The sequence below is a fragment of the Apaloderma vittatum genome, unplaced genomic scaffold, assembly GCF_000703405.1.
Source record: "Apaloderma vittatum isolate BGI_N311 unplaced genomic scaffold, ASM70340v1 scaffold23349, whole genome shotgun sequence".
NCBI lineage: Eukaryota > Metazoa > Chordata > Aves > Trogoniformes > Trogonidae > Apaloderma > Apaloderma vittatum.
The window spans coordinates 16,198-26,955 of record NW_009734927.1 but is presented as its reverse complement, the minus strand read 5'-3'; the positions used below and the strand labels follow the sequence as shown (position 1 = coordinate 26,955).

Here is a 10,758-nt window from a genome sequence, read left to right as displayed (position 1 = left end):
GTGAGGGGATCCAACCCCACCAGGGTGGAAGTCCCATCCCACCGAGTCATAACACAGACCCTACAGGAAAGGAGAGCCGACACAGGAGGCAGAATCAAGAAGATGCTTTAATCAGATTTATCAGACAGATCTTGATCTCCAAATAAATAGATTTATCAAAACAGAATAAAACAAGAAACCGGGGATAAATACATGTACCAAAACAACCTGAAAATCCCCCAAAGATATTTCCAGACAGGGGAAAGGCGATGCTGCTGCACGCCCTCCTCCCCACGCAGCAGAAATGGTCCTGTTTGCCTTTTGGGAGATGCCCCTCCTGTGAATACAGCGCAGTAGATATTATGTAGGATATATATAAATATGTAGCATAATAACATGCTTAGTAGCAACATTAGTGCAGTATTTGGGGGTCTCAGACCCTGTCAGCAGGCAGGTCCTCCCAAAAACTACAACTTCAGGTGACCTGCAAAGAAAGGAAAAGAATCCTCCTAGCTGAAACAGAGGAGAAACGAATTAAGATTTTTCAAGAAATACCCTTTGGAGGGTATTCAGCTGAAGGAACCCTTTGCAGATCACAGGGGCAACAAGAAAAGGATGAAGGATGATTCTTCTCTCCTTGCAGATCATCTTTATTCTGGCGGTTGGTAAAAAGCATGGTCACGTTCTTGCTTTGCTGCTAGCTCCTGATGCTCTTCAGAAATGTCGGGGTGTCAGGGATGTCCCTCTCCTCTTCACATCGCACCTGGTCCCACATCTCCGCCGTCTCTCCCTCCCTCCCTCTGCACACCCAACATCTTCGGTAGCAGGAGGGGACGGCCGGCCTCTCGCACTCTCCTGCCGGAGAGAGGCACCTCCGCGGCTTCAGTTTGGTTCATTTGCTGGAGTTTCTGCGTTTTATGCTAGTGTATCCTTTATTGCTGTGCCAGTCTATTTAATAATGCAACTTTGTTTGTCATATATATGTGTTATGTGTGTGTGTGTGTGTGTAGATAAATCGATAGCTAAGTTGAAGCTGGTTTTTTTTCTTTACAAGTTCTCTGTTTCTTTCTCTGGACTCTCTGTCATCCGCAGCTCTGACGTCTGGGCTCGCAAGAAGTTCCAGTGACCTGGATGAGCAGAGATGGACACTCATGAGCAACAACCCTTTAATCGGGAAAACATCATTTACTTCATGTACCCTCCATGTTAGAGGACCCACAAGGACCATGCTGGGAGAGAGGTGGGGAGAGATTTCTACCCACAACACTGGCCATGGCCAGAGCAGCTCGTCCTTGCTCTCTAATTGGTCCTAGACTTTGCCATTGCGCAGTTAAAATAGTGTTTGAGGTCAAGAGGGGCCCTATATACCTCCTGCAATGCAATTAAGAGCACAATAAGTGGCATTTCTGATGCTTTCCTTGGAAACCACTCGTATGCTCTTAAAAAAAAAAAGGAGCTCAGTCTTAAACAGGAATAAATCCTCCTCTCTGCCTTCTCAAAGGATGCTTTAACGTGAGCAGTCAGGGTCATGTTCTCCCAGAGTCTCTGGGATTCATGCTGCCTCCCAGCCTTTCAGGGGGAAGAAGCACTTTTCTTGTCCTTTGATTCATCATCAGGCCAAAATTCATGTTCCATGGGCAGGTATGCTTCTCCTCCTTTCTGACAGCCCCATTTCTCTGCCGTGGGTTGCTCAAACACCCCCGCATTTATACTCCTTTTTCTGCTGCTGCCCCAGCAACCACCTGTAGGAGGGGAAGATCCTGCTGCAGGAGGAGGAGAAGAAGCCCCCCTCAGCCTCACTGGTGAGCTGCAGGCTCCCTGCCAAAGCAAATGCATCTTCGGGAGCTGAGAAACACCCCAAAAATTAGCACAAAGTGTCCCAATCCCTCACCTTGCTCCCCCTAAACACCGGCACCCCCATACGCACAAGGAGGCGGCTGGAGGTGCTTTCCCTCTAGGTGGTCGTTTCCCCTGTAATCCCAGCGAGGATTATGCAGCCCGAATGTCGTCATCCCCGGGGGGGGCATATTTTCTAGCTGAATTAATCTCCTGTTGTGAAGAAATCACCAGCCAATGCTTTCCTAGAACTTGCGGCAACAGCAGAGGGGGTGGTTTCACAACAGGGTTATTTGCCAGGGGAAACTGAGGCAAGGAGAAAGAGGCACGTGCCAGAGACCCCCACGAAGGGCATAAAGCCCAACCTGGGGGCAGGAACTTAAAAATTCCTGAGGGTTTGGTCAAGAGATGTCGGCTTGAACAAGTTAGAGGTGAAAACAAATCTTCACCCTCCCTGGGGCGCTGGGTGTGCTGGGCAGCAGCGCCGTTCCTGGCCGACCCGATGACCTGTGGGTGCTGGACGATACGGGAATGGCTCCGGTCCGAACCAAACCCATTAAACTCTAACCCAGCCCAGGCGAAGAGGCAGCCAGCGGGAAATAACACGGCAGTTTCACTCCGCGTAGGCACTCTCGGCATGTGCACTGGGATTCCTGCTTTTTGTAACATTTACGCACATCCAAGAACATTAAGTATGATTTTTTAAAAATATTTTTGAGAGCTTATTTTTTTCTTCAAATCCCTTGCATATATTTTTTCTTTTTCCCTCCCTCTCTCCCCGTAATGCCAGACGGATTAAAGATAAAAATCAAACAGTTTTACAGGCTCTGCAGAGACAAAGCCCTTGGATTTCACAAGCGTGCATCCACTTTTAGAAAGCTGGCTGCCCTTCCTGACACCATAAAGTGAAAATGTGACTGCTAACCAGGAGTGTTGCCTGTGCGTGTGAAGACAGGTCAGCCCCAACCCCGAGATGTTTGTACAAGATTTTTTTCCCCCCCAGTTCAGCTCTGCTATGAGATTTCTACAGGAACGGCCAGAATACGGTGGCAAAACACTGACGGGGGTTGTGTGGGGTCTGCTGGAGAAGTGGGGAAATAGGATTTATTTATTTATTTATTTATTTTTCTCCCTACCTTCATTCGTCCTGGTGATCAGCCTGAAGTTCTGTGCTTCTTGCTTGAATTCCTGTTTGCTGATCTTCTTGGTCTGTATCAGATGAAATATTCCTGTAGAGGGAAACACGAGGCATCAGACTCTTGCGAGGCTCAGTTTAAAGCTCAGTCTGGTTTGGATGCAAACCCCTCTGTCCTCTCCTGAGATATAAAAGGGACACTGCCCGCACTACTGGATGCCCCAGGGGTCCTGGATCAGTGCAGGACCGGCTGCTGAAGCCTGGTGGGAATTTGGGAATGGATCTAGGACTGGCCAAAGACCAGCAGAGATCTCACTGGAAAACAGCAACTGCTTGTTAAATCAGAACAGGGCAGGGATGCCACCATGAAGCACGTGAAGGCAATAAGGTTTAGATGCTCTGAAAAGCATCTCACACTTGGAGGAGATCTGATCTCCCCTAAAAAGATAAGAGAAATAAAGGTGAGATCAAGGGGATCCTGGGATCCGTGTCCTCTCTGCTCACTCTTGACCACCTGTCTTCCCCAGCCATAGAGGTCCCTCCATCCTTGGATGCTTTCCTTTCCTGGAAGCAGCTGGGGACCAAACTTTTCCATCTCTCTGCTCACAGCCCTGAAACTCCTCCTGGACAGAAAAAAAATAAAAAGCAAATGACCTCAGAAGGAATTTATATTTCTGTCCATGCCAGCGTCATCCTGTTAGCGGAGGTGCCTGACTCAGATGTTTGACCCAAGAAAACCAGGACCTGAATTTAGCAATGGAAGCGACCTTTCAGGGGGATTAGGAGTTAGGGTACTCATATGTCTGGCATATCCTTCCTTGCCTCTCCCCCAGGCTTCCCGTGCATCCAGTCTCGGATGCGAGAGGCAACGTGGTTCCCCCTTATTTGGTTAAGAGACTTTCCTCGATTCCCAGCAGCAATTACACATAAAAAGGGTATGTAACGAAAGGGAACCGACCAGCAATCCATATAAACGAGACGTTCCGGACTGTGGAAAGTTAACGCGGGAAGTCAAAGACATCCGGAGAAATATGTGGATATTTGGACTATTAATAAAGTCCTTTAAGTGGGTCGGGAAAAAGAAGTCCTACCAGTAACAACAGAAGATACTGAATGGAGACAATAAAACTGTTAATGACGCAAGAAAGGCACAAGTGTTCAATAAATCCTTCTGGTCTATACTTAGAAAGGAGCAGGAGTGTGTGCTTATAGTCCCCGTGGCCGATGAAGCACTTTCCAGTACATTAGTAACCAAGTGGATATTTTAAACAAGAGCTACAAGAGATAAACATCTTTTAATCAACCAACCTCGACAATGTTCACCCAAGAGCTGGTTGAGACCTTTGCCCCTCCCGCCCTCGGATGGCGGTTTCTGACAGATGCCAGGAGCTGAGGAGCAGCGGAGGAATGCAGACGATGCTCCAGCACGCACGAGGAGAGCGCGCAGATAAGAATAGCTCCCCGTGCCCGCCGGCCGCCAGAGAGGCATCACGGTGTGGAGCTGGTGAGAGGTGATGCCATTTCCCGGCAAGCAGATCCTGTCCGACAGGTTCTCTGCAAAGTTCAGGGTGAGATGAGGGAGGTGGTGGGCACTTACCACCTTCGCTGGGCTTATGAGAAAGATGGGGACAGACTTTTTAGTGGGGTCTGTTGCGATAGGATAAAGGGTAACAGTTTTAAATAAAAGAAGGGAGGTTCAGACTAGATAAAAGGAAGAAATGTTTTACGCTGAGCATGGTCAAACCCTGGCACAGGTTGCCCAGAGAGCTGGTAGATGTCCCATCCCTGGAAACATCAAAGATCAGGTTGGACGGGTCTATGAGCAACCTCGTCTAGTGGAAGATGTCCTTGTTTGTGGCAGGGCAGTTGGACTAGGTGACCCTGGAAGGTCCCTTCCAACCCAGATTAGTCTGTGATTCTGAGATTCTATGCTTCAGGCACTGCCTTAAGATCAAAAACCAAGGAGAGTCCAGTAGAAAGCACAAGGAATGAATTAAGGACCAGCTTCATCTCCAAGGGAGCGATTAATCTCCCTTATTGCTCTCTAAAACTACCTGAAAGAAGGTTGTAGAGAGGTGGGTGTTGGTCTCTTCTCACATGTTACAACCAATAAGACAAGAGGAAATGGCTTCAAGTTGCATCAGGGGAGGTTTAGGTTGGACATTTGGAAAAACTTCTACACTGAAAGGGTTACCAAAGGCTGGAACAGGCTGCCCAGGGAAGTGGTTGAATCAACACCCTTCAATGGATTTAAAAGCAATCTAAGTATGGTGGTCAGCTACAGGATTCTAGAAGAATTAGAGAACAGTTGGACTTGACGATCTTGAAGGTCTTTTCCAACCATAATGATTCTATGATTCTACAATTCTATGATTCTACGATTCTATGATTCTACGATTCTATGATTCTATGATCTTGCCTAATTTTGAAGAGTCAAGGGAGAGACAGACTCTTCTGCAGTGCCATTCTGCCCATCCTAAAAGGAGTGGACAGATCATAGGTGCTTCTCTCTGCTGACTCTGTGGGGAAACAGCAAAACTTTTCAAACACGGTACTTAACGCTGGGCTAGAGAGTGACGAGAGTCTAATTCGAGGAACTGGTCTCAGAATTTGCTAAATCATCTGCAAAACACAGCCTTGGTGGGTGGAAGGAGATGGGAGCATGGGTGCACATAGGTGTATGAGACCAGTCCCAGCAGGACACAACCTTTGACCAGAGCCTCGCACCCTGGTTTGAGCTCTGCATTTCAAGAAAGACACCGAAAGAGTCCAGAGCAGAGCTACGGGAAGGATCAAAGGACTGGAATTTTCTAGCATCAAGGAAAGATGGAAAATAATCAACTGCTTAGACTGTGTAAGAGAAAACAGAGGTGGGAGCTGATGACATCTTCAGAGGAAAGGAGTCTTCACACCCGTAGTGGGGAAGATGTAAAGACAAGATCTTGAGCTGCAAGGAGGCTGCCCATTGGGAAACCTCTTCCCTTAGGAAGGGGTTTGTGGCTCTGGAAAAGATCAGTCTCCTCTAAAGTCTGCAGAGTGGCTGTAGAGTCTCCATGGCAGGGGATCTACAAGCACACATCAGAAAAAGGTGCAAATGGCTCGTATGGACCCCACAGGTCTCCTCTAGCCTAGGTGTGAGGGTACACCAGCGTGGTAAAATACTAGGGATGGCTGAAGGTCCCACATCTGCAGGTTTTCAGGATAGAAAGGAATATTATGGTCAATGATCATAATCAACAGCCTGGCAGGGTTCTATGAGGAAAGAGGTCCATGGGGAAACCGGGAAACCTTAGCTCCAACAGAGCCCAGGCCTCCAGGGACGGTGAAGGGCAGGAGTCAACGACAGAGCCTCCAAACTATGCTGGTCTCTCACTGATTCTGCCTGCCCCATTGTTGTCCTCACTCCCTGTGATAATTCCTGTTTTAAACCACTGGAAACTCACTTCTCAAAACTCCTGAGGTGTTCAGACCCCTAAAAAACATGGGGGAAGCCCCTACTACAACTCATCTGCGTGGCTGGTTGTGCACCACCAAAAAGCCGGGTAAAGCTTTCAACTGGGCGTTGGTGCCGGTTTCTCCTCCCAGCTCCTGTCTTGTGGAGGAATCGGGCCCGGCACAGAAATATATGAGGCCACGTAGGTATCTTGAGCCCATACAAAGGTGGATGGATGGGCTCCAGGCGCAACTCGTAGCCTCTTTCCTCCACACACGCTGCTCTGTTGGTAGAGTGATGGACCATGCAGAGGTGGAATCCATATGTGACTGAGCTCATGCTCTTTCCCAATAGTAACACTTTGCTCTGCCAAGCAAAAGAGCTGTGTTGGCCTCGGGGACAAGGGCCTCCCCTGTCCTTGGCTGGCAGGGCTCGGGAGCTCCGTGCAGACGTGAAGATTTTGGCCTCAGAAGGTGGCGAGAAGGTTTGGGTGGTGACCTCTGCCAAGGAGTGAGGAGAGGAAACGGTGGGGCCCAGACAGTGCAGGCTCAGAGCTGTCCTCCAGCTACAAGGTGCCATTGTGAAGGAAGCTTAGCCTTCAAGGTGGGGGGGGAGGGATGATGGGGAGAGGGGCACCGTGGAGGATGGAGGATGGAAACATGGTGGAAGCCACGGCTCCATCTCTGGAGTTAACTTCTTCAGCTTCTATCCACATGTAGTCACCCTTGGAGGCTGGGAAAAGCCAGCCCCAGGAGGCCTGAGGTTTCCTTGGGGAATTAGGAGATACCCAAGAGACCAGAATATCTGTCTATACGTGTCCAGAAGACAGGGGCTGAGGGTTGCTGCATCCATAGGTAGGGTGAGATCAAACCCAAGTGCTCAGGGCACAAGTTTTTGTGAAATGTTGAGTATGTCCGATGGAGACTTGGGGTTGGGGCACTGTGACGCTTTGCCAGACCCAAGAGACACACATTTACTGGACTCAGTGTCGAGATAGGCTCCTCTGGTCCACAAGAGTGTTGCACAACTAAAGGTACAGGGACAGAGCAAGAGACTGGTGTAATTTGACAGTGTGTTTGCTGTGCATTGACCTCTGGAAGAAACAGCAACAAGAGCATCTAAATCCACACATCTAAAAAGTGAGTTGAGGGCCATTCATCTCCCTGGTGTGCGCTTCTGCAGCAGCTCTGCAAGTTTGCTCTCAGCAGTGGCTGAACCAGGGTTAAAAAAAAAAAGGAAAAAAAAGCAAAACTACAGAGTGACCAGAACATTTGTTTTTGTTTGATTTCCATGCGCGTTTGGCATGAAAGCGGGCAGGTTTGGAGGGGCAGCCTCGTGGCTCTTGCCTCATTTGCCCATGTGCTGTGCCTCCAGGTGGTGTTTCAGCTCATGGAGGGGTACACCGGGGCCAAAAGTGGTTTTCAGCCCCTGGTCTGCATGCAATGGCAGCAAAAGAGTGTGAAAGAGAGGAGTCAGAGAAGCTGTCAGTAGATCTTGACTCACCATACAAGGTCTGGAACACCACTAGAAAAGCCTGAAAAATTGAACAAAGCTTGGAAAGCACCAGGTTTCCACACACACCTCCTTCATTGCTGGCTGGTTTCGTAATGGTACTCGCCTTTAATCAGCTTCCAGTTGTAGATTTCCACCTCTTCCGCGGGCTCCTTCTCAATCGCAATCGTCCTGAGGATGTCCTTGGAGGTCTCTGAGCTCGGCGGCACAAACATGTACACCAGGACACGGTTGGGATTCCTGCCACACCGGGTGGTGACAATTTCGTCGGTGGGTTTGACTCTGGTTTCTGGGGAAAAACAAGGAGAGAATTCATGAAACAGGGGCAGGAAGGAGCTTGGAGGAGCTGTCTCAGCATCCGGGTCAAGGGAAAGGCATCTTGTTGGGTTTGATGACGTCTGGCACAGCCACGTCTCTGAACAGGACCTTGGCTCCTGGGGTCCGATCCTCAGGATCTGATAAAGCATCCGTGGACCTGTTCTTTCTTGCATTTTTCACTATCATTGATTTTGTCAGCGGGGAGGGGAAATGGGGATTTTCTCCACCCAGATTCCTTGTACCTCCTGCAGGGACCTTGGTGCCACCATCGCCACGAAAGCCCAGGCTGGGTTCCTCGCTTCCCATCTCCCTCCTGTTGCCATCCCAGAGGAGGATCATCAGCGAAGCGAAGTGATGAGCCCGCAGCTCAGGAGCCAGCACCATGGTCAGGCTGCTTGGGCGATGTGCCCGGCTCAGCCCGAGACCCAGCCCCCTCCCTGCATGGAGGCAAGGGTGAGGAGACCCTCACCAGGGGCACCGGCGAGACTCTACGTGACTTTTTCAACATCCTTGGTAAAGGAGAGCTGCTGATTTTTTTATTATTACTTTTTAGTATTTTTTTTTAATGTAGCTGGAGTAATTACGAATCCCCCACGGTTTTGGAAGGAGATTTATTGCCTTTGGTTGTGGTCCTTGGAACGCAGAGGAGCCTGGCTCTGCTGAATTTAGCCTTGTTCTCTCCGTCACTTTGGATGCTGACGCTTTTTTACACTACTCGAAAGAAAGCTTGGCTATAAATAGATGCGCGTGGTTTATTTTAGTAGGACAGTTATTTTAGGCCTGATTCTGCTCTCCCCCCCATGCTTTCTGGGGCGGTTCTGAGCTACTCTTCTCAGGGAGAGGATGAAAACCCCAATTTAAAGAGATGTAAAGTGGGGCTTTTTCAGTAATGGGAAGACAAATGTTTAGCCCTGCGGGCTCGGCGTGGCGGGGGGTGCCCCTAGCTCAACATCCTCCCCCCTGCCACCACGGAGCACAAAGAAACTTCCACCCCAGACCATTAAACTTCTCTCCAGGGCTGCTCTTTTCATCAATCAAGGCAGCCCCACCTTCACAAGAGGGAAGGAACCACACGTCCTCACAGGTACAGCAGGTTTTAACAACCTCAGAGCTTCACGTTGGAGATACTCGATGGCCAACAGCATTGGGGAGGAGGAGCAGGGACCCAGGGGTCCCGGACACTGGTTCTGTCCCCAGGAGCCACGACGTTCTCCCCATCCAACCAATTCCCCTTCGATCATGATCCCTTTAGCAAAAAGAAATTGCTCAGTGTTTCTCTCCAAGCTACTGGGTGCAAAGGAGGAAGGAGAGGACAGTCATGGAAACTGCCTGGAAAAAGAAGATGGGCAAAGCCGCCGTGCGGTGAAGCAAAGGACAGGCATGTAACTTGGCTGAGCAACGTGTTTGTGTGCGCGATCGCTATCTACAAGTACTGGAAAGCAAGAAGAAAATCGTTTTGGCTGGGTCAGAGTGTTTAACTGGAAATAAATGCAGACTGAACAGCAGACAAGCGATCTCAGCAGAGAAAGTTGTAGACTTTAAACCAGAAAGACCCGTTATAATGGGAATGCAAGACTGGAAGGGCTCTGCTCAGTCATCACATCCCGTTCCCACCAGGCACCACATCATAAATCCTGTTCATAAACATATCAGAAACGTTATTAAAACAAGCTGAGCTTCTGCCCTTCGTTCTCCCGGGGAGGCCATCCCAGAATCTCCCAGCTCAGAGGCTGGAAAACCTTGAAAATCCCGGTTGAAATTATTTTGCAGCCTGTTTGCCCCCGTTTTTAAATGTGGCAATGCCCCTTCCTTGTTCTCCCTGGTGAGACCCCTCCACGTGACCATCTTGAAGGTGCACATGGAAGGAGATCATCCAGAAACTGCTGCGTCTGCAGACGGGCTCAGGGACACTCAGGTATCTTCAGTGTCTCTAAGGAAGCAGTGGGTGGTCCATCATCTAAACATCTATTGCTGAAGGTAACTACAGAGAGGTACAACCTAAAAAACATTCTCCAGTAGGAACAGGAGAAGATTTCATGCCCTGCCACCTCTTTGCCAGTTCTGTCCTTTAAGGTAAACAGCCTTCCAAAGGCTGAGAAGCAGCTGAGAGATCCAAAACCTCACTGAACATGAAAAAAAGAGAAGTCCTCTCCAACATATCCCAGGGCTAATAGTAGCCCATCCCAAGAGTTGTGTGTCTAACCATTCCCTTCCAGGGACAGGGACCTCAACTCAACCTCAAACCAAACCAAGAGTGCCACAGATAAACTTGCACCCCCGAAGTGTCCTTCGAATTTCAAACCTACATTCGAGCTGCTATAATTTAACCCTACAACTTTTTGTCCCAGCTGAAGGTCCGAAGAACAGGCTGTGCCCTCTCTGCAAAAAGCATCCTCTCTCTGACTGAAGACTCATCACGTGCCTCCTTGGGCATCTTTCTCCAGACTACATCCACCCAACAGATGCAACCTCTTGGGATCACTGCACTTTCCTCACCTTGGGATAGTCCTGCTGATCCCTAAGACAGGCCAACCTTTACACCAGT

At 49.2% G+C, this 10,758-nt stretch overlaps 1 protein-coding gene across 1 annotated transcript in view; it reads right to left on the bottom strand.

The window, feature by feature from the left end:
- Positions 1 to 1,026: 1,026 nt before the first annotated feature.
- Positions 1,027 to 10,758, bottom strand: part of CHRDL2 (chordin-like 2) — a gene marked incomplete at its 5' end in the record, with an annotated part of 18,732 nt that continues 9,000 nt past the window's right edge. Inside the window, 3 exons of the mRNA XM_009876444.1 lie at positions 1,027 to 1,106; positions 2,952 to 3,044; positions 8,002 to 8,184. Of these exons, the coding sequence (XP_009874746.1) occupies positions 1,027 to 1,106; positions 2,952 to 3,044; positions 8,002 to 8,184 (356 nt within the window). The remainder of the gene's footprint in view (positions 1,107 to 2,951; positions 3,045 to 8,001; positions 8,185 to 10,758) is intronic.